General features: G+C 33.2%; 1 protein-coding gene across 44 annotated transcripts in view; it reads right to left on the bottom strand.

Moving 5' to 3' along the window:
• Positions 1-24,880, bottom strand: part of RIMS2 (regulating synaptic membrane exocytosis 2) — a 775,242-nt gene that overhangs the window by 339,833 nt on the left and 410,529 nt on the right. For 24 of the 44 annotated variants that reach the window (XM_055286971.2, XM_055286974.2, XM_055286975.2 and 21 more), the window contains 6 exons: positions 15,098-15,165; positions 13,134-13,253; positions 9,412-9,511; positions 8,471-8,594; positions 6,521-6,567; positions 3,232-3,344 (listed from right to left, as the gene is read on the bottom strand). In XM_055286971.2, coding sequence (XP_055142946.1) covers positions 3,232-3,344; positions 6,521-6,567; positions 8,471-8,594; positions 9,412-9,511; positions 13,134-13,253; positions 15,098-15,165 — 572 coding nt within the window. Of the gene's footprint in view, positions 1-3,231; positions 3,345-6,520; positions 6,568-8,470; positions 8,595-9,411; positions 9,512-13,133; positions 13,254-14,766; positions 14,976-15,097; positions 15,166-24,880 lie in introns of all 44 variants that reach the window. The other 20 variants (XM_055286969.2, XM_063642906.1, XM_055286983.2 and 17 more) reach the window with 1 other exon arrangement.

Below are 24,880 nucleotides of genomic sequence, written 5' to 3'. Positions count from 1 at the left end.
TGGAAGAACACATATTAAAAATGGAGTCCTAATAAGGGAGTACTGTCAGTGAAAATGCTAACATACAGCCTATGTGGCATAAACCTGAACTCATGCTGATTTTCTTCACCAAATACATTAATGGCATTTTCACTGTTATGCTCTAGAATAATAAGCAGCAGGACAATTCAAGCATGGAGAGAAAATAAATTGCATACATTTAAAAAAATCAACAGCCTTGAGCATGAAAATGTAAACAACAAATTTACATTACATGTTTTTTTAATAATCACCTCCTTTGAGAATGATATATGTATATATTTTCTATTTGAGACATGAACTGACAGATTATTAGGAAGGTCAGCTCACATACTATAAAAATTATCATGGTTCTCAGGCATTAGCAGTATCATAATTTTGTAAGTGAAGTATGGGCCCAAGTAACACTAACCAAAAGCAAAAATGTCCAAAGGTAGAAAAGAAGGAAAAAGGAATTGTAATGTTGGTTTATGACTTCCTAGTTTTCCTTAGGGTTGATATATGTAGATACATTTTTCCAACCTCTACATCATTAGAGCAAACCAAAATTGTCTCCAGGCTGATACAGACAGGATTAAATATAAAGGGAACTATTATATACAAGATAGCATCTTAGTTACGTTTTCCTGGATGTAAAAATATAAGAATAAAATTTATAAATTACATGAAAGTAAAAATTGCATTCGCAGTGACTAGCACTACACCTGATGTGGGGATCAAAACTTAACATATATTTCTTAAGTAGATGATTGGAGTTTAACTAGGTAAAATCATTTCTGAAGGAAAAATTTGAAAATAGGTTTCAATAATCCTAAAATTTTCCTTTGCCTTTTATATTGTAATTTTATTTCTGGAAAGTTATCATGACAATTGAATTTTGTCCTAACAAAAATATTCAAGATTCATATTCAAGGATTTCCACAGTATCATTATTCATAAAAATATAAGTTAGAAACAAGCAAGATACCCTATAATAGTGATTTAGGTTACAATGAAGTATTAAAATGGCCATTAAAACAATTTTAAGAGGAATTTTTAAAGACAGGAAAAAGTCCACAATATTACTAAGAGAAAAATCAGGATTCAAAAGAGTATTTTTTTTTTAGTTTTGTTTAAAAATTTATATGTAGTGAATGGTTATATTTCAGTGTCAGGATTATAGGTGATTTTATGTCTTATTAACTTTCTGTACTTTCCAGATTTCCCACAATAAATATGCAGTATATTTATAACCAAAATTTTTTATATATGTGGGTGCAGTATGGGTATATGTGTGAACAATTTCAAAACACATACAGCTAAAAGTTTTACTACTAATATCATAGTGGAACATATTCCTTCCAAGTCATAAGAAAAGGAGAAAATAGTACAAATTTTAAATTACAAAATCACTTATAAATCTAAAGACTATAACTTTACATCGTTATACATAAATTTAGAATTGAAACTTTTAAGTTTATATTTCCCCCAAATATTTAACAGATGTACCTTTTACCATATTAATTTTGAACCATGAAGAAAAATAGTTGAATTTGAAATTTGTCTAAATCCCTGAACTATGCTTCTCATCCTCTCCTCCTAGTCCAATCTGTAATAAGACCTTGGGATTCAAATGAGACAACAAAGTGACACTTACTTATTACAGAAATCTAACTTCCACTCCTTCTTTACCAACTCAAGCAAACTATACATACACACAGACACAGACAGACAGACAGACAGACACACACACACAGTTTTATTTATGGACTGAGATCATCCAGCCCCAAAAACATTATTTAAGGATGCACTATTGAAATGGATCCATAATAAGAAACAACATTTATTAGCATTTTACAGTATAGTAGAAGAAAATACACATTTGTAACTATAAATGACAACATATGGGCTGTCGATATATGTAAGAATAAGTAGAAAGATGCTACTTATTTTGTAGACTTGAAAAAAGACCACTGGCCTCAAATGAAAAAGTTCACTCTGTTTATGAAATAGAAAGGAAAAAAGATAATAAGGGAAGAAATTTATTTTAGTGGAACATTTACAATCTCCTAATAGCATCACATATTCCTTACATAACTTTTCTGTTATTGCCACCTTTATGGTCAAAATCATTCTAAAAAAGACATATCTAATGATTTTTTTAATAACTTCAAATGAACTTTTTTCCTTTTTGCATATACTTCCTGTAACTCCTTTTAATTAATGAAAATACTTCAGAAAAATCAAATACTACCCTTTCCTCCCCACCCCCTCAAAAAAAACCAAAGGAGAAATTTCATAGCTAATTTAACAAAAAGCTATCTTTTTTGGGCATAAAATATCAGCCTCAAATAATTTAGTTTTTCACTGTAACTTTTTTTTTTAATCCAAAATTCAAGGTCTGAATTTTGACAACCTAAATAGCTTTTTAATACTCATGAAATTTCAAGTTTAGTAATCATCAACAATACTGGTAATATTAACCTGTATTTTTCTAATATATAACAATAAATTTATTATTTCACTATTTTAAAATGGTTTAATAAGGGAATGACAACAGAACAAATGAATAAAAAGTAAAGACTTAACATTTGTAAAGTTCCTCTGATATCAACACAATATAAAATGCATAAATGAACATTTAAGTTTTATTTTAAAATGTTCAAATCAGGGATCACTTAATGTGCAAAGTTATCTGAAGTATTTAGCAATCCATTATATATTTCTCTATTTCATTTTGTCTATTGACAAAAACATCTCCAGTATCATTATATTTCACAGCAATATTCAACTCCAATGATTACTATGAACTGACACCAAATATCCCTAAAGTTGAAAAGCAGTGAAGAATTCATATTTACTTTTATCTGAAATACCATCTTTATATAGTGCAACATTTTTATTTCTCTTAAAAATCTATGACAATTTATAGTCATCTTAAGGTATAGAGCAAAAATTATGAACTTGAATTTTGTTATAGTTACTAACATAAAAAAGAGTTTAGGTACCTTTACAAAATCTAACTTTTATTAAATTCTAGAAAATCTAACTCTTAATAAATGAAGCAGTATGATAAATAATCAAAATTAGATTTCAAAAATTAAAAGAATGAGAAAGTGGGAGGTTAAAAGCACAATTATGTTCTAGGAATAACTTGGTTTGTAAAAAACGAGCATCGTATTTTAAAAACACTTTGATATTCCAAAAAGAAGAGTAAATGTAATGACTACATACTGAAAGTTGTCCTGATAAGAACTGTGGAACATCCCTCAACATTCCAGGACTCATGGGAGAGGTAACAGAAATGGAAGGACGATCCATTTTTTGAGATTCAAAGGAGCTAGAACCTGAAACGATAATTGCACATGACGAATAATAACAATGGCTCTTCACAAGTATTTAGTAAATTTTGCCATATATCTTTTAAATTATTTATTTTTTTGAAGTCCACAAAATGTCATTATATAGACCATTTTCTTAGACACAACGTTCCAAATATTCTTAAAGGGTTTTTTTGGAAGCAAAAGTGCACTATAGGGATTCTCTTAAGACCAACAGTGAACCATTTTCTGTGCCAATTATAGTAGAGACAGGCCTCTACCTCAGGACTTAGTTACTATCTGTTAAGTGTACTATATTCATATCTTACGATGACATATTAAGAAAAATTTAAAAGTAGAAACAAGGAGTAATCAAAACATAAATCATTAAAGCAACTGCAAGACAGACTACATTTGCAAATATTAAGAAAATAAGTCCAAAATTATTAAATTTTTAAAACGATGTCTGGCAGAATATAACAAATTAAACTGGCAGAAAGAAGTGAGGGGCATAAAAAAAGGAATAAAATGTTAAATATTTACTGTCACTATTTTGATTCTTGGGGACAAGAACATTCCCTGTATGTCTGTCGTGTTCTCTTGACAGAACATTGCTGATATTCATTGGGATTCAGAACACTGGGGAAGACCTGTGTTTTTTTTTGTTGTTGTTGTTTTGTTTTGTTTTTTTTTTTTTTTTTTTTTTTTGAGACGGAGTCTCATTCTGTCACCCAGGCTGGAGTGCGGTGGCGTGACCTTGGCTCACTGCAAGCTCTGCCTCCTGGGTTCACGCCATTCTCCTGCCTCAGCCTCCCAAGTAGCTGGGACTACAGGCGCCCGCCACCGCGCCCGGCTAATTTTTTGTATTTTTTTTTTTAGTAGAAACAGGGTTTCACCGTGTTTGCCAGGATGGTCTCGATCTCCTGACCTCGTGATCTGCCCGCCTCGGCCTCCCAAAGTGCTGGGATTACAGGCGTGAGCTGCCACGCTCAGCCAGGAAGACCTATATTTAAAGGAATGGATGTATAAAAACTTAATTGGGAACACAGTGAACCTACAACACCTCTGAGACATCCAATGGGAGATGTAAAGCAGGTATGTGGAAGTACAGATGGGACCAAATGTCAGAGTAGAGACTAGTGTTGGAAATTAACCTGTAGAGTGGTATGCCTAATTGGAAATGAGGGGAAACTGCAAGCCTTGGGATTAGAAGTAATGGTGATACCTTTTACATTACTAGCAAGTAGAAAGAATGAAACCTTTCTACTAAGAAATAAGCTGGGTTTTTTTGTCGTTGTTGTCGTCGTTGTTTTTTACAATAAAGGTTGTTAAGCTTCAGGTAGCAGGAAGACAGAATGTATTCTTTGAACATCCAGGCATGTAAGGACAATGATAGCTCCTTTTGATAATGTAAACTTAGAAGTCATACAGCTGGCAATTACAACATAAGAAGAAAAGAATTTATTGAGGAACCAGGAATAAAGAGGGTTAAGGACAGGGGCCTTGAAAAAATCAATGTTTAAAGAATAAAAGATTGGATCTAATCTGAGAAAGGACCCCTGTCTCCTCAGAAACGATTTTGGAATTATAGCCTAGGGTCTTTTTAAATAGCTAAAATAAGATAAAGGTTTCCATGCTGCTCATACAATATCTGAGAGATGTAATAAAGGTGGATAAAAATTTTAACCTACCCCATAAGATTGTTGTAAAAATTAAATGTGATGGCATAGGTACAACATAAAGCACAGTTACAAGTACTAAATAAAATGGGAGCAATAAGGATAATGATAATATCATTTTATAATAATTATAATTTTATTATTTATGTTACAGTTTTATGTGATCATGATATTATTTTGGATAAAATCATTTAGCACGTAGTCAAAGATACTAAATCAAATAAGTCATGGGACCATATTGTAAAGTATAGAGCTATGGCATTCAAAGGACTACTCTGATAAAGACTTTAAAGAAACTTGTAATTGTAAATATGAAAGTAAAAAACATCTATTTTAATAGTACATTCTTAATTATTGTGGTATATAGAGAATCTGACCACTTCTTACCATCCTCATTGCTACCACCACGGTTTAAGTCACCACTATCTTGCCACTAGATTAGCCTTCTCACTAGTCTCTTTGCTTTTACCCTCGACTCTATTTAATCTATTTGCAATCTAGTAGCCAGATTTTAACAGTAAGTATCTATTCAAAACCATCCTAGATAGCTCCCAATTTTCCTGAAAGTAAAAGTCAAAGTCCTTACAGTGGGTTATATAGCCTATGCAATTTGCCCATTATTCCTCTATCTTCATTCATACCATTCTTCCTCTTGCTCACTCCATTCAGCTACACTGGCCTCGTTGAATTTCCTTAAATGCACCTTAGGCTTTCTTGCCATTGCATCCACCTATCCTGTACCTGGAAAGATTTCCCCCCACGCAGCCACTCCAAATGTTTTCTTCAATCCTTCCTTCTCAGTGTGGTCTATCCTGATCAACATATTTCAAACTGCAATCCTTTTTTTCCTCTCTCCCAGTATCCCTTACTGTACTCTCAATCAATAAAGTAACTTAGTTCATTGGAAAAAATTAATTTAACATTTGAAATAGCACTCAAAATAATTTTTAAAATTATAGATAAATTTGACATTAAACTTCTGTATTTATTGTTCCACTACTGCTCTGATGTTAAATCAGAACTGTTATCTCACTTTCCAAAAATATAAATTAGAATAAATGTAATTACTCACTAGTTTATTCCAAGCATTCCCCCCCACTTAATGAAGATGAGGTTACAAATAGTAAATTTTAAAACTAGGGGAAGTTTTGGGGGTGAATTTTTGGGAGTAGTGAATATATTCATGATTTTTTGTTGGGATGATGGTTTCACAGGTATATATGTATTTCAAAACTTACCTAAATGTGTACTTTAAGTATGTGCAGTTTATTATAGTATACCTTAATAATGCTATCTAAAAATCTGTAATAAGACATGTTTTAAAAAAACTTAAAATATTCTACATTTTTGTATTTTTTCCCACAGTGACATGAAATAATACTAAATTTTCCATCTTTATATGCTTACAGACTTGATAACAAGGTTATCATATTTCTTACTTCACATTACTAGCTAAATACTTCATCTGACCTCTGATGAATGCAATTATAAATAACATTTTCTTCTAGAATAAATAAAACTTACTGGACTCCAGCTGTGCATGTGTACTATCAGGTATTCTCGGTATATCTCTGAAATGATAATAAAAATAAAAAACAAAGAAAGAAACGGTTTCAACAATTAATGCAACTCATATTTTTTATCATTATCAACTTATTAATAGGAGAGTGTAAAATGAAGAAAACTGTGTATAATAGTGGCATTATATAAATAAGAAACAAATAAGCCTTAGTACTTATTGCTAATAAAAGTATTCTGGGCTAACTCCAACTATTTAAAAGGAATTAAAATTCACATGCATCCATAGCATACTTTTAAAAAACAGACTTTATTTTTTATGTGCCTCACTACACAATTACCCATTATAAAAAATTTTTATTCAACAAGATAAGTTTTACAGATACATTTTTATTCTATTCTGCTCTTTGGTTTTACCTGCTGTTTGAAATCAGTAACATTAAAGTGCAAATAAAATATCACCAAAATAAAAAGTAAGATATTCATATTGTGATTGAAACTCATTTTATTTTATTTATTTTTTTTAAGATGGAGTCTCACTCTGTCACCAGGCTGGAGTGCAGTGTTGCCATCTCAGCTCACTGCAACCTCCACTTTCTGGGTTCAAGCAATTCTCCTGCCTCAGCCTAATTTCTGTATTTTTAGCAGAGACGAGGTTTCACCATGTTGGCCAGGCTGGTTTTGAACTCCTGACTTCAAGCGATCTATCCGCCTTGCCCTCCCAAAGTGCTGGGATTACAGGTGTGAGCCACCGGAAACTTTTAAAATGTAGTAACATCATTGAGAAAACGGCAAACATGTTTCTTATGGGGAATCTCAATATTACCTTGGAACTATATTTACACCAAAAATAAGTGTATCTTTTTATTTGAGATTTGACACAAGGGGTAAATATTAATGGTTACATTCATTCAGTAAATTACATAAAGGACTATAAATTCTTTAAAATATTAAACAAAAATATGACTTGAAGATCCTTTAATACCAAGAAATATATTTGATCAATACACTAATCTTATGCACTGCAGTTTTACCATAATACAAAACTATGAAAAGACAAAATAAAAAATGAATACAATTTCAAGTGCCAGATTTAATACTTTAAAAGGTACATTTCAATAAAACTAAGCTACCACCCTAAGTTGTTTTCTTCAGCATTTTTAAAAAAGAGATAAAAATAATAACAGGCCCATCATTTCCTAAATGAATTAAAACTGGACATTACCATTCTAACACAAAGGATTTCTGTAGGCTTCACCCTAGAATGCTCTTACCCCAAACCTGCATGTAATAATTCACCAACAGTAATATTTTTCTGTTGCTTTTACTCTGATATAGGCATATATTTTACCTTGGCATATAATGTAATTCAGTTGCCTCCTTAACATTTATTGCCAATGTTTGGAAATCATCAATTTTAATTTATAGGCATTATATTTAATGCATAGGCATTATAAAACAGAGGTATAAATTACAAAGCCAAAGAGTACTTTGGTGTTTGCTTATTTTTGGTCTGTTTGTCCACCTTGTTAAAAAAGATTATATGTTTTTCCATAAACTATTACCTCCATCTAGGAATTGTATGTCCTTTGGCCCTTTCTTTCCTATGCTGAAATCTCCATTTTGAAAAATGTAAAATTTGTAGACTATAGATGATTTATAGTATCATTCCCCTAGTAAATCCTATAACCACCTTCTAAAGTGTTACAATAAAATGAATAAACACCTAAATATTTCTTCTTCTTTTGTAATTAACTGTATATTCTACCATCTATATGATCAGATAAAGAGATATCATTATTTTTGGTGTGGTGCTTTTGGTAAGGAAAGAGAAAAAGTTATTGTCTGCAAAATAATTTATTTCCATAAAGCAATCAGAAATTATTAAATGGCACATTACAAATTGTTTAACAGTATTCAACTTCACACACATATAAAATACTGAAACCAACTTACCCAATAGGCCTTGAAACTACAAGTTCTACTTGTGGTTCAGGTTTGGATTCTAGAATGATGTTGTATACTTCCTCAAATGTGGCTCCTTGCAATAGTCTTCCATTCCATTCTAATACTTCATCACCTATAGTGTGTGTCAGTAATAATAATCTTATAAAGAAAATTTGATCTGACAAATTACACTTAAGAGCATCTTAAACTTCAATAAACTCCAGAGGATAAAATAACCATTATACAATACAAAACATACTGAGAACAACAGTTCCAGTGACACAAAATTTGATGACCATGGTGATTAGTATATTTCACAGAAAAGGACAATGATCAGAGGAAAAAATTACATAAACATTATCTCTATGGGATTTCTTAATAGAAATTCGAATTCTAAGCAACTATCAAAATCAGTTGCCTCCTTAAAGATTTTATGACTCTATACTCCAGGTTTCTCAATATATGTGCAACTGAGCACCTTGCTTTTTTGTAAAGGGTTTCCACTATCTAAATTCTCTTGTAAAAACCTTAATAATTAGCATATTATCAAATCCTCTTTATGGTACTCAAGGATTTCTCCAACAGTATCCGTTAACAAAGAGATAAGGGGTGACACACGGTAGGAAATATGCCTTCATCTATAAAGTTTGTTCTAAAGTAAGTTGGGATTTTCTCAAAAGAAAAAAGTCTTAGGGGAAACAAAATAGGTTAATATTAGATACAGATTAGAATACCAATCAGAAAAAAATAAGATAAAGTCAAATAAAAATGATTTTTATCTACTATGACTCAAGAAATAATAGTTTTGACTTTCCATTAATGAATAGAGATTTATATCTAAGTTAAATGAGCTCTTTGTTATTGTCAAATCACTTCTAAAGAAATGAAAATAACTCATAACTACTAAAGTTGAATGGTTTAAATGTAAATAATCAAAGGTAAAACCCTACCTGGTCTAAGATGTCCTACAGTATCAGCTAAACTTCCTTTTTTTACTTTAGTAATAAATGCACAAAGCCGACCTGATTCAGTCATCTTTCCTCCTACAACCTGTTTAAAAGAGGAAAGTATTAACATGGGAATATTGTTAAAACGAGCATAGTTGAAGATTCAGGTAAAAAAATACCTAGAACAATTTGAAACACCTAAAATGCTAATTCAATGTACAGAAAATGATTTCTTAAATAATTTATTGTCTCTATTAGGGGAGCACATGCCGTCAGAGCTAGGTCTTTCTCACATATTCCAACTGTTTTGCCATTTAATCTATAATTTGCTGAAATGTTGCATAACTTAGAAACAACATAACAATTGGTAATTTTTGTCCTTATTCAGAAATTCTTGCTTTTGTCATTTCCAAAAACATTTTACCATATCATTAATTATATAAACATTTCTAGTTATAGATGTAAATGCTTTAATATAAAATTTTTGTTTCTTTTACTATAATTAGGATATACCACCAAATTTTCATTGGTAATCTTTTAGAAACATTGATAATGTGCTTAATGATGATGGATCTTTCTTGAAAAAAATTACAAAATTTACTTAATCGCATCAGAAGTAATATAAACTTCAGACCATCTGAATCCCAATTTTTCATTTTTATGTTTCTATTAAAATATAACTTTTAGAAAATGAATAAAAATGTTAGGAATAATGCTGTGGAGTCATATGTATACCTGCTGTGGAGTCATATGTATACTTGTGTATCTTACAAAATTAATGCTTTGATTCTAATCAACTGCCATTCAGTCAATATCTCAATTTGATGGCAAGTGAAGCAAATAATAACAACTCACTGACTGAAATGAATTGGTTTTTCTCTTCTAAATAGTGAAAGTTATTTGAATTTAAAAATCATGGGGTGCATCTTATTCCATGCATTTTTTTCCATAATTACAGTGAATTACACATGGCTTCGATTCAGTTAATAAACTAATTAGTCCTATGTTTGATTCCGAAAATTAAATGTATAGCTCTTATTGACTTATATCCTTAAGTAAATATTTAAAAACTTTCTTGGCTTAACAAGCATTAATAATAATTAATTATACTGGCTATAATGATTATTGATATCTTAAAACTTGCCAGGCACTTTACTAAATGTATGTTGATTTATTTAATCATATTACAACAATTCAATTATCCTCATTGAATAGGTAAGAAATCTAAAGCTAAGAGAAGTTTATTTGTCCAGTTTCATGTAACTAGTAACTCCTGTATTTGGAATTGAAGCCAAGACTTCCTAACCTTTATTCTAACACTATAATAGGCATATTTGGATTAAAAAAATTGTTTTTAAGACAAAGGGTCTCACTATTTTGCTCAGGCTGGACTTGAAACCCTGGGCTCAAGCAATCCTCCTGCCTTACTTAGCCTTCCAAGTAGCTGGGACTATAGGCACATCTCACTGTCCCTGGAAATGGTCAAATCTGAATTTAAATCCCACCATCGTCACCACCTTGTGACCATGGGGAAGTTAAACACCTTTCTAAGCCTATTTCTCATCTATTGTGAGTGTTCTAGGACAACAGATATAAAATGCTCAGGTGAGTGCAAGCACATGGATGCCACGCAATAAATGTTAGTAGTCTGATACAGTTTGGATATTTGTCCCTGCACAAATCTCATGTTGAATTGTAATCCCCAATGCTGGATGTAGAACCTGAGGAGAGGTGTTTGGATCATGGGGCAGATCCCTTATGACTTGGTGCTGTCTTTGTGATGGTGAGTTCTTGCAAGATCTGGTCATTTAAACCTATGTGGCACCTTGCTTCCCACTCCCACTCTCTCTTGCTCCTGCTTTTGCCATGTGACATGCATACTCTCCCTTCACCTTTGACCATAATTGTAAGCTTCCTGAGGCCTCCCCAGAAGCCGAGCAGATGTTGGCACCATGCTTCCTTTAAAGCCTGCAAAACTATGAGCTGATTAAACTTCTTTTCTTTATAAATTACCCAGTCTTAGGTATTTCTTTACAGCAATGCAAGAAAGACCTTCCTGTGTCCATGTGTTCTCATTGTTCAATTCCCACCTATGAGTGAGAACATGTGGTGTTTGGTTTTTTGTCCTTGCGATAGTTTACTGAGAATGATGATTTCCAGTTTCATCCATGTCCCTACAAAGGATATGAACTCATCATTTTTGTGGCTGCATAGTATTCCATGGTGTATATGTGCCACATTTTCTTAACCCAGTGCAGCACACCAACATGGCCCATGTATACATATGTAACAAACCTGGCACATTGTGCACATGTATCCTAAAACTTAAAGTATAATAATAATAAAATAAAAAAAAAGAAAGACCTAATACATAGCCCAATTCCACCTACATCCAAAGTTTCCTAATACCTCTTATATTCTACAGGACAATTTTTATAGGAATGGCTTAGCTCTAAAACATTTACTATTTTTAGAGAGAGACAGAGTCTCACTCTGTTGCCCAGGCTGGAATGCAGTGGTGTGATCATAGCCCACTGTAACCTCAAACTCCTGGCAATCCTCCTGCCTCAGCCTCCTCAGTAGCTAGGACTCCAGGCATGTGCTGCTATGTCCAGCTAATTTAAAATTTTTTGGGCTGAGTACAGTGGCTCACGCCTGTAATCCCAGCATGCTGGGAGGTCAAGGTGGGTGGATCACAAGGTCAAGAGATCAAGATCATCCTGGCCAACATGGTGGAACCCCATATCTACTAAAAATACAAAAAAAAAAAAAAATAGCTGGGCATGGTGGTGCGCACCTATAGTCACAGCTACTCAGGAGGCTGAGGCAGGAGAATCTCTTGAATACAGGAGGTGAAGGTTGCAGTGACCCGAGATCATGCCACTGCACTACAGCCTGGGACACAGAGCGAGACTCCATCTCAAAAAAAAAACAACAAAAAAAAGTTTGGTAGAGACAGGACTTCACTATGTTGTCTAGGTCGGTCTCAAACTCCTGGTCTAAAGCAATTTTCCCACCTGGGCCTTCCAAAGTGTTGTGATTACAGGCATGAACCATGACACCCAGCATATTCTTTATTCATTTCAGGTTTTAACTGGTCATACTAGATGCACAAAAACCAAACAAAGCTCTATTTAATGTATTTACCAAATAATTTTCTGGTATTTTACTGTAAAACACAAATCAATATTTGTATTTAATCTCCCAGCATAATTATTTTTGTTTTTAGAATTCAAACAGTACTCTGTCTTAAGTGCACATACGCACATACGCACACACACATTTTACAGAATTTATACAAAATTATATATATACATATGTAATATACATATATATACATATTACATTTCCCAAGTTTTCATTTTGAGTAATTTAAAAAACTATCACTTTAATAAAATATAAACATAGATTTAGACTTAAAGAATAAACTGTTTAGTTAAAATACGTTTGGCGACTGCATTTCAGATTCAAGTAGATCTTAATGAGGTTACTTTTAATGTCTTCCAAATTTATATATATATACAAGTATTACTGTGGAATTATGGCAACTTCTTAAATAATAGTGGGAAAATGAAATGTTTCAGATAATGAGTGCGAATCTTCACAAATTATTGAAAATAGAAAAATACACTACTAAATTGGTACAGGTTGAAAGAGTTATCCTTTGCTTTTCTGGTAAATCTGTAAGAGTATAGAGCCAAAATCTCATACATTTTATTACGTACCTTCAAGCCAAGCATTGCTCCTGAATCTCGAGGTACACTTCCATCTTTTAGACGCTTATTTAATAAAATGCGACCAATTAAACGATCTCCATCTTTAGATGGTTGCCAGGTTACAGGGTGCTGACATTTTGCATCAACAAACAAAATAAATAAATACAAAATAAATAAATGATTTTATTTATCATTTTATGACAAATGATCTCTGATTGTACGACCTCTCTAAACTTCAGAATTCCAGTGTTATGATTACACAAACCAGCTTTCATTTCAAAGCACTGATCATAAGGGTGTACTATATTATGCTTATAACCTCAATATAATCTCAAAGTTTTTTTCAAAATCCAATTACTTCCAATTCTTACAGTTCTCTAACACAATACTGGTTATATAGCCTACAAAATCTGAGAAATTTTGAAAATGCATGCAACTCTAATTATCTACATGCTGAAAAATAAAAATTCACAGGCAGAAAAGATGCATTGAAATTCTATGCAAGTGAATTCATTTAAAAATGAAAATTTCCTCTTCAAACACTTTTGGAAGATTTTGAAAGCCTGTATTACAGTAAAAATTAAACAGTCATATCATATTAAAACATTACATTTGAGCCTATGATGAGGGCTTTTTTTGAATAGGTTTCTAGATTAAAATAATAAAGTGTACACAAGCCTCAATAAATTCCCAATTGAATCTGCATGGGAGAAACAGGCTTCATCTACAGGTGAGAATAGATTACAGTTCTCATTTCTCAGAGGTTCTTTCATGATTCTTTCAGGTCTTTTAGTAAATTACCTTTACTAGATAATTCAATGATATCCATTGTTAAATAACCTTGAAAACATTAGTAGTTTCTTTCTTTCTCAGGGCTGAACCAAGGCCTCTGTAAATAATGAAACTATTCTGTTATGAATGATATGCTAAGTAAGGAAAGTAAATGATTTGTGTAATCATAGTTTCACAGTTATCAAAAAGTAACAGGCATATCTTCATGCAAAGTTTAGCAGGCAAAACACAAGTTCCAGTCAATTACATCTATATGGTAAAATGATTTCAAAAGTCCCACTATCCTAAGAGCAAAAATAATAAATATCAAAGCAGATGGCAAGGGCTCTAATACTAATTAATACTACATTAAAATGCTATGACAATAAAACAAAAGACCAAAATGACAGTGAAAGGGAAAAAAGAAAAACAACTTTTTCTGTGCAAACAGACCCAATTATCTCCCTTTTGCCTGGGATTCAAACTATTAATAATTTAATTTCATCCCAAGGAAAATATATGCAAACAATCAAATAAGCCAATCCAAAACTTATTATTTGTAGTTTTTAATAACATTACAAAGTTCTCTCATGCAACAAAAGACAAAACATTCCTTTGTTCCTAAGTTTTATTTTCATATACTTATTTTTTGGTATGCCGTCAAACAATAAAAACAGCAAAGCAAGCAAGAGGTTTTTTTTGGTTTGTTGTTTGTTTAGTTTGGTTTTGTTTTTCTTTTCTGCACCTTAAGAAATGCTACAGTGACCCTTGAGATGCCCTGTCCTTTTATTATGTTCTGTTTTAATGAGTGACAGAGAGCAAACGAAGACCAAATGAGCAGGTTAAAAGGCAGGCTCCACAATCTCAGTACCTTATCACTATGGCTATGCTCCTCGTTAAGGGTTGTGCTACTACACGTATCTACCCCAGAGTCCTTAATCTGAGGTTCAGACCATTCCAAATCCTCTTCCAAAGAGTGGCCACCAAAGTACATCATTTTCTTTTGTCTCTCAGACCTGGTGTTAGAGTCCGACAAAACTGCCTGCTCACTAGTTTTTCTTTTTCCCTTTTGACTGTCCCCTACAGGTATGGGATAAAAAAAAAAAAAAGAAGATACAAAAAAGAAACATGCAAAGGTGTAAATAAAAAAGGAAAAGTGAAATGATAACGAAAATTAAATAGTAAGGCTCCACATGTCTCACCAAAGACATTGGGGATGCCTCACTGCTATGCCAAGACGTATGATCCAACCAGTTGTAATCCATGTCTCCTGTGAGAGTCAGACAAAAGAGTGCAGTAAAGGAGATGGTGAAAAAAGGGACAGACAGAGACATTATAAACATTTTAAACTGTGTGATCCTGTGTGATCTCAAGAACTTTGTAGCACTCACTACATATATATATATATATAGTGAGTGCTATATATATATATATATATGCAAAAAGAAAGCTAATATTCAAAATGAGTGAAATTTATAGAATGTATAATATAAGGTTTATATCTCTAGACAGACCCTACAGAACAAAAATCCTGCAAAAAGAGAAAAAGCTAATAATAAACAGAAATAGAAACAAAAAAATGTATATGCTGAAAAAGACTATTAGCTATGACTGTTATTCATGCTTTTTTTTTTTTTTTTACTCCTATGCTGGTCTAAAGACATGAGTTTGTTCTCCAAAGATTAAGGGACATTTAAAAAGTTTACATTGGTTTGCAATAGCCAGTACTTTAAAAAGCCAAATAATTAAATGTCATTTCTGAAATGCAGTATGATATTCTTCATCATGCTAAAACCCCATAAGAAATTTGTGTGGTTAAAAAAATTGTTTTCACAAAAGATTAATTTGTATGAAAATTATAAAACAGGTTCATTCAATATCTATTAGTAAAAATAAACTTTACTTAAACATCATGAATCACTTAATATTCTGAAATAATTTTTCAACATTTTTCAGAAATCACATTCTTATAAAAAGTAAATTACAAAAAATTTTGTCAGACAATTTATGTAATTGGCAACTAAGAATGTATATCCACCATTTCCCAAACTTACATGCTTCTTATTTGCTCAGTATTTCAAAATATAAACTATTTTTTATCTTAAATATTTTAGTCTATATATGCACATATATCTTTTAAAATTCTATTTATAATTTTATTTTTCTAAAAATACTTACTGAACACCTTCCATTTGGTATGTATTGTGCTAAGCTCTACTTGAAAGGGTAAAACAATGAAATATGCTTACAACAGAGTAGGGATAGAGAAACAGAACAAATCATCAGTGTCATATAGAAAAATACAAGACACTATGAAAGAATACAATAAGATGTAATTTAGACTTTGGGGTCAGCAAACACCCCTCAAGTAATAATGTTTAAGATGAGAACTGAAAGATTTGACATGGTGCTATAAAAGAACTGAAGGAACACCATGGTTTCTGAACCAAAAAGAATGAAAAATATAGTATTAAGTGAAAGTGGTAAGGCAGCACAGAACAACTTAGGTAGGTCTTTCTATTTCATATTAAAGATTTTAAATTTCAAACACTGAAGGATTTTAAGTGAAATGGTGACATAATCTGATTAACATTTTAAAATGATGAATATAAGTACTATATAGAGACTAGGTTGTATGACACCAAAAGTTAAAAGACATTTACAATAACCCTTGGGAAAGGTAATTATGGCTTGAATAAAGATAATAGCAATAGACATGGTAAGAAAAGAGGGACTGAGAGATGTTTTTGAAGTAGAAATAACAATGTTAAGAAAGACCGAAGAGTCAAGGTTAACTCCCCGGTTTCTGGCATTAATAAACTGAATGGAAGAAAAAATTTATGAGATGGAGAAGACTGGAGGAAGAGCACTTCTTGTTAGGGAAGCGTAAGAGGGAATTACTCTATTTCATAAAATATATGATGCCATTGACTATAGGATTCATAACTTTCAGGATATAAAAATGATTAAAATGTACATCTTAGAATTTATTAAATATGGTGGTTGATTTTTGATATATTATTTGAACCTAGTGGACATATAGGAAGGAATCTGGTCAGGGTGTAATAAAACTTAAAGTTTTGGCCAGGCATGGTGGCTCACACCTGTAATCGCAGAACTTTGGGAGGCTAAGGCAGACGGATCACGAGGTCAAGAGATGGAGATCATCCTGGCAAACATGGTGAAGCCCCATCTTTACTAAAAATACAAAAAATTAGCTGGGCATGGTGGTGCATGCCTGTAGTCCAAGCTATTTGGGAGGCTGAGGCAGGAGGATTTCTTGAACCCCGGGAGCAGAGGTTGCAGTGAGCTGAGATCGCACCACTGCACTCCAGCCTGGAGACAGAGCGAGACTGTCTCAAAAAACAAAACAAAGGCCGGGTGTGGTGGCTCACACCTGTAATCCCAGCACTTTGGGAGGCCGAGGTGGGTGGATCATGAGGTCAGGAGATCGAGACCATCCTGGCTAACACGGTGAAACCCCATCTCTACTAAAAAAATACAAAAAATTAGCCAGGCATGGTGGCGGGCGCCTGTAGTCCCAGCTACTCAGGAGGCTGAGGCAGGAGAATAGCGTGAACCCAGGAGGCGGAGCTTGCAGTGAGCCGGGATTGCATCACTGCACTCCAGCCTGGGCGACAGAGTGACTCCATCTCAAAAAAAAAATAAAAAATAAAATAAAAACAAAACAACTCAAAGTTTTGATGTGGAGACATAAATTGACAATAATTAACATATAGACAGGAGTAAGTGAGATCATTTAGGAATAGAGGGTAAAATAAAGTATGAAGAGAACCCAAACTGAATTCTAACATTTAGGGTTTGATTTGAGAAAAAAAAAAAAAAGAGAGAAAAGATTCCGAAACAGCATGCAGAGAAAAAAAGGGAGGAAGGAGGGAGATAGAGGGAGGTCTACAAATCAAATAGAGTTTCCTAAAACGAAGAAGAAATCGACTATACTGAATGATTTTTACATATCAAATAAGATAAGGAGGTGAAAAATATGCATTGGATTTGGCAATCATGAAGATTAGAAAAGATGTCAGGAAGAACAATTGGATAGAATGATGAAAATTAAAATCAGGTTGAAGAAACTGAAGAACCAAGGGAAGTGAAAAAGTAGAAAAAGTTGTGTGTAAATGAATGGTTCTCAAATTGCAGTCCTCAAAATAGCATCATCAGCAACACCTGGGAACACATTAGAAATGTAAATTCTTGGGTGCCACCCTAGACTTAATGAATCAGAAACTGTTGGTGGGCCTAGCAGTCTATATTTTAACAAGCCTTCCAGATGATTATGGTCAGATGTTTGAGAATTACTGGAGGCAATTCTTTTAAGAAACTCATTTATGAAAGAGAATAGGCTTTATTATCTAACACACACAATATGCAATTTGTAGAAAGAACCCCATTCTTTAACCTGTGGGCTAGAGAAGGGCTTCCCAAGGTTTTTCATGGCACAAATAATTACAATATTGGTAAAACACACTGGAGTATATGGAGATAACCAGTATATGGGATACTTATACCCATGCCTGGATGGCTACCCAAAAAGCTAAGTGTATCTGTGTCTCAGAAAACCTGTAGCCCTTTCAAAATACAGTATCGTCCCACAACAAAGCATTGACAAATCTGTGCATTAGAGAAAAAACAGTATGAAGCCTGAAGCCTGCAAATACAAATTCTTAACTGGTTTATGTGACAGTACGAAAATTCAGCTCAAAATTTCTCTTCTCCCTCTGTGCTTGCAACCCACCAAAAAGGCAGAAATGTAATTCTTTTTCTCTGAAAATAAAAAAAACATAAGTTGTTTAACCATTTGAAACTAAAGCAAAAACATCTGATTGACAAAAAAACTGTCATATAGGCTGGGCACAGTGGCTCACGCCTGTAATCCCAGCACTCTGTGAAGCAGAGACAGGTGGATCACCTGAGGTCAGGAGTTTGAGACCAGCCTGGCCAACATGATGAAATTCTGTCTCTAATAAAAATACAAAAACTAGCTGGGCATGGTGGCATGTAGCTCCCAGTCCCAGCTACTTGGGAGGCTGAGGCAAGAGAATCATTTGAACCCAGAAGGCGGAGGTTGCAGTAAGCTGAGACAGTGCCATTGCACTCCAGCCTTGGCAACAACAGAATGAGACTTCATCTCCAAAAACAAAACAAAACAAAACAAAAAACTGTCATGTATAAGTACTAACTAAACACTTATTGAATAAGTAAAATTAGTGTCCCTGTAAGAATAAGATAATTAATGGTAATTCATATAGAAAATAGTCCTAAAAACTATTAAGACTATTATTATACACCTAATAATACTTTCCACTGGATATTCTTATTTTTTGCAGCTTAATAGTACAGAACTAAGATAATAAAATATCTTTCTACAGTAACAGTACAAAAATGTATTATTGGGCTTTCCAGTTCTACAACAAGAACTAGAAAGCACATAAAGAACCAAATGGAAATTTTAGAACTGAAAAATAACTGAAATACAAAAAGCAAATTGATGGGCTCAACCACAGAATGGAGAGGACAGAGGAATGACTCAGTGAACTTGAAGATGGAACAATAAAATTGACCCAATCTGAAAAACAGACAGAAAACAGACTAAAGAAAAAAAAAAAAAAAGAAAAGAAAATGAACGGAGCCTCAAGGGCCTAAGAAACTATAGCAAAAAGTCTAACACTCATATCATTGTAAGTCCAGGAGAAAAGAAAGTGAATGGGTTTAAAAAAAAAAGTATTCAAAGAAATAAAGACTGAAAATTTCCCAAATTTGGCCAAAGATATAAGCCTACAGATTGAAGAAACTATGTAAAACCCTAAACAAACAATACCCAAAGATATCTGTTACAAGATACACCATAATCAAACTAAAACTAAAAACGAAATATCTTAAAATCCCCAAGAAAAAAGCAACACCTTACCTAAAGGGGAAAAACAATTCAAATGATAGCAGACCTCTCATCGGAAACCTTAGAGGCCAGAAGGAAGTGGCATAATATTTTTCATTTGCTAAAATAAGAGAAATGTCAACCTGAATTCTAAATATGATGAAATTATCTCTCAGAAATGAATGAGAACTACATTCTCAGGCAAAAGAAAACAAAGAGAATCTGTCACCAGCAGATCTACCCTAAAAAAATAACTAAAGATAGTTCTTGAAACGAAAGAGAAATAAAAAAGGAAGGAATCTGAAAGTATCAAGAAGGAATAAAGCAGATACTAAGCAAAAATATGGGTTTTCTTCTCCTCTTGAGTTTTCTAAATTATGTTTTTGATATTTAAAGTGCAGAACATACGTTGTCTGATGTGGTTTTCAGCATATATACAGAAAATATTTAAGACAAGTCCATTATGAGATAAGGGAGAAAATAAAAGAATTTAAATGACTTAAGGTTTCTACATTCCAGTCTAGTTAAATGTCAGCACCAATACAATGTGATAAGTTGTGTACATGTAATATATTACCTAAAGCAACCACACAAAAAAACCTACAAAAAGAAATACACTTAAACACTCTAGGTCAATCAAAACACAATTCGCAAAATGTTTAAAAAAAATGTTCAAATAACCCGTAGGAAGGCAAGGAAAAGAAAACAACAAAATGAACAACAGAAGGAACAAACAGAAAACAAAAAAGAAAACGACAAACTATAAATGAGCTGTAGACCAATATTGCTCATGATTATAAACACAGAAATCCTTAACAAAATATTAGCAAAGAGAATTCAGTGATATGTAAAAAGAATTACATACTATGACCAAATGAGGTTTATTCCTGGAATGCAAGACCGGTCGAATATTTGAAAATCAATGTGATCCACATATTAAAAACTTAAAGGAAAAAAATTACATGATCTTATCCATTGAGTGCTGATGTAGAAAACGCATTCATGATTTTTAAAAACTCTAAAAATATAATCGAGGGGAACTGGCTCAAACTAACATAGAACAACAATAAAAATCCGACAGCTAAGATCATACTTAATGATAAAAGGCTGAATGCTTTATATAAATAGAAATTTCACCAAAGAAGATATCTTCATTTACAACAGCCAAAAAGTGAAACAACCAAAGTATCCATTAATAGCTGTGGTATATCTATACCATGGAATGCTACTTATAATAAAAAGGAAAAAACTATACACACAACATGGATAGACCTCAAGGGCATTATATGAATTGGAAAAAAACTCAAAATTTCACATACTATATGATTTCATTCATATATCATTCTCTAAATGATTAAAAAATAGACATAAAATACAAATTAGTGGTTGGCAGACGTCAGGGATGGTGGAGAGGGAGTAGGATGTCATTAGAAAGAGGAAGTGTAAGAACGATCTTTGTGGTAATACAGTAGTTCTGCATCTTTATAGAAGTGGTGGTTATATGAATCCATATATGTGATAAGATGTCTTAGAACTATAAAAACATTGTTCCAGTATTAGTTTCTTAATTATAGCTATGCAAGATATAACCAATGAGGAAACTGGGTGAAGCATATATAGGATCTCACTGAACTATCTTTCCAACTTCCTACAAATCTATAAATGCTTCAAAGTAAAAATCTAAAAATATGTTCTGCTGCCTTCGTAGACTGTCACCACCCCATCACAACAGGTGTTCAAAGAAAAGGCTAGAGTATCACTTGTCAGCACGATGTAGAGAAGGGTCAATGCTTTAGATAGGAAGTTACACAAAAAGCACACTAAATCCTGTCTAACTCTGGTATTCAGTTATTCTATTAACACAAGTTAAACATACTTAAATATGAGGACCTGACAAAAAATAATCTAAAAATTTGAACCTTTGACTAAAATTTCCCCTTCACTTACCTCTATTGTAAAATACAAACTAACCTAATTATGTGTGTATGTGTGTTCTATACACAGAGAAAAAATGTTCATATATTGTCTTTACAACATTTTTTCATACAGTCATTACATTAAGACAACAGTTTATTAACTATTTTATATCACTGTTTTTCATTACTTTGGGTTAATAAATACTTAAAAATTAAATCACATAGTACATAAAGGCATTCTTCAACAACCTCATTTTCAACTTCATCATGTTTATAAAGTAATAGCATGTTGTAACAGAAATAGTTTTATAGTTGAAGCTAGAAAAGCTATACTAAAATACTGACTTCACCCCTTATTAATTTTATGACTTGTACAAGTCATGGGCCTCATTTTCTCATCTGTTTTGAAAAAAAAAAATAGTTGTGATATCTAACAGATTGCTGAGAGTTTTAAATAAGATAGTCATGAAAGCTCTTTGCAAAGTGTAGTCATATACCAAGTTCATGATATCATCATCATTTTTTAAAAAATATTAACTTTCATTCTAATTAGGTAGGGAACATTTAACTATGACCCTTTTATGCTTTTTATTTCTCTTCTTGGTATTCTGTCCTCCTTTTCAACTTGTCAAGTTATATATGTGGGCATTTCCCAATGTGTATTCCACGGAATACTGGTTCTGCAAAATGTTAAAGGGCATTGAGTAATTTAAAAGTTCTCTAATCAAATAACTTTGGAAAACTCTGGTTTAAGTACAATTAAATAGATTTCTTGAGTGTAGGACTTTTTTCAAATAATAATGACAATATGCTTCACTGAGAGGATTATATAATATAGTGTTTCCACAAACTTAATTGAAACACAGAAGCTTTCTCAGAGGACAAGTGTCCCAAGAACTATATTTTGAGACATATTGCTGAAACCTTCCTGGAGGGTCATTTCCTCTCATAAGATATCCACTAAAACTGATAATAAGTCTTAAGTCTTTCCCATTCCAAAGAAAATGTTCTAGTAAACTATTAAACACAAAGTCCAACTAAAAAAGGTCATATATAGTGTATATTAAGTAAGGCAATGGTTTGCAAACTATGCTCCACAGAGTTGCTTCAGAGAAAACTGTTGGACACTGTGCAGAGGACTGATTCTAAGATGGTAGCCCATAATCCCCACCTCATGGTATTCATGCCTTTGTATATGAGTCACAAGTCATATGACCTGGGACTTGCTCATAAACAAGGTAGGGGGATGGCAAGGTGATGGGATCTTACTCCCATGATGACACTGTTAAGTTTCATAAGACTTTGCCTTGCTAGTCAGCTTGTTTTAGATACTCTCTTTGCTGGCTTAACGAAGTAAGCAGCCATGATGTAAAGCCCATGTTACAAAGGAAATGCAGGCAGGCTTTAGGAACTGTGGATACCTTCTAGGAACTACTAACAGCCTTTAGGATATGTGGGGGAGCTGATGGCAGCTTCTTGTCAAAAGGAAATAAATTCTGCCAACAATCTTATTAAACTTGGAATCAGATTCTTCCCTGCATCAAGTGCCCAGATAGAAATGCAGCACAGATGACAACTTGATTGTAGCTGCAGGAAATCTAGCTTGGCCATGCTAAGACTCCTAACCAACAGAAACTGTGAGATAATAAACATGTGTTGTTGTTTTAAGCGGCTAAGTGTCTGGTAATCTGCTCTTAATTCATTGCCAGCTCTGAAAGCAGCAGATTTTAGAATAGGAACCAAACCAAAATGTCAGTAGATCTAGAGGCCCCATGTGCTTACACCAAGTCTTAAGCTCCAATACAAAAGCATGGCTGGCTAAAGTACAGTAGAATTTGAAATAGGGTGATAAACATTATCCATAATTGGCTTATTTTTTAAAATCTTGCTCTTTTGGTATTACCAACATATTCTTCCTTAATAACATGTAATTGATGAAATGATTGTATATATGGCACATATTAGAATTCATCTTAATAATTACAGAATTTGAAACTGTTCTAGGTTCCACAGGTACAAATAGGAGCTTAAGAAATTCACATTCTAGAAAGATGGACAGGTAAAATATATAATTTAAATATGTATATAGATTTCCTCGGAAGCATATAGTCTCATTTCCTGCAATGAGTGGGCATAAACAGCTAAGTATCAAGCCCAAGTGTTAATTATAAAGGTAACAGTGCTCTAAAGAAAGTAAAATTCTCAGTGACAGCAAGTTTGCCACACTAAGCAGATTCCTGATAGTAGGGAAACCTGAGGCATGGAATGGGGACATCTTAGCTCCATGTACTTGAAATTTCTAAAACTAGATCCCCTAAACCCTCTTAATTTGAGGATTCAGATGCCTGTCCATTTGCTAAAGAAATAAGAAACACACTGCTGAGGCAGACACCAGCATCATTGAGAATACCAGTGTTGGCTTTCCTCTTACTGATAGGGCTGACAGTAAGAGATGTTGTTACTTATCTGGGCTTCCCAAAAACAATCAGATAAAGAGGAGCCTGAAATAGAGGCCAGGTGACAGCTATTAGCAATCAAATCCATAGTGCGTGTGCCATTATTATAATGAATGTCAAAGTAGGAGTGGTAGCCACAGAGTATGGATGCACAAAGTTAAGGAGAAGATCATTGAGCACAGCATCCCTAGGGGCAAGACAGATGGGCAACTAATGAGGATATGCCCAATCTATATAATCAAAACAAAAATTATGGATGATCAGGAGGCTAAGGGAAACCACTCCAATAAAAAGATAAAACTCCTTGCATAGTTTCTGGATCTAAACCAGTTTTCAGACGTGGAATCCTGTGACTGAAAGAAAGGATGAGTTGCCAGGAGGAAGAACGCTAACATCACGGAAAGTGAATTCAGCTATTTTCTCAGGTAACAGTAAACACAGGAAAGGAAATAACCCACACATTTTAAGAACCACTGGACACAATGAACCTAGTTGACAGTGACACTGAAAATCCCAGTATCATCGTAACCCCACTTTTAAATTGGGGTTATATAGAAAATAAGTAATAAATTGAGTCCTGGCCCAAGTCTGGCCCATGGTGGGCTCAATAATTCCAGATTCCATTTAGTGGTAATTACAGCAGTCTCCATATAGACATACTTGGTATTCGGAATAACCCCCACATTAGTTCCTTGGCCTGTGGAATTAAGAACTACT

The sequence above is a fragment of the Symphalangus syndactylus genome, chromosome 7 (assembly GCF_028878055.3).
Source record: "Symphalangus syndactylus isolate Jambi chromosome 7, NHGRI_mSymSyn1-v2.1_pri, whole genome shotgun sequence".
Classification (NCBI taxonomy): Eukaryota; Metazoa; Chordata; class Mammalia; order Primates; family Hylobatidae; genus Symphalangus; species Symphalangus syndactylus.
Note: the sequence above shows the minus strand (reverse complement) of the source record. Positions and strands in the feature narration are given on the sequence as shown.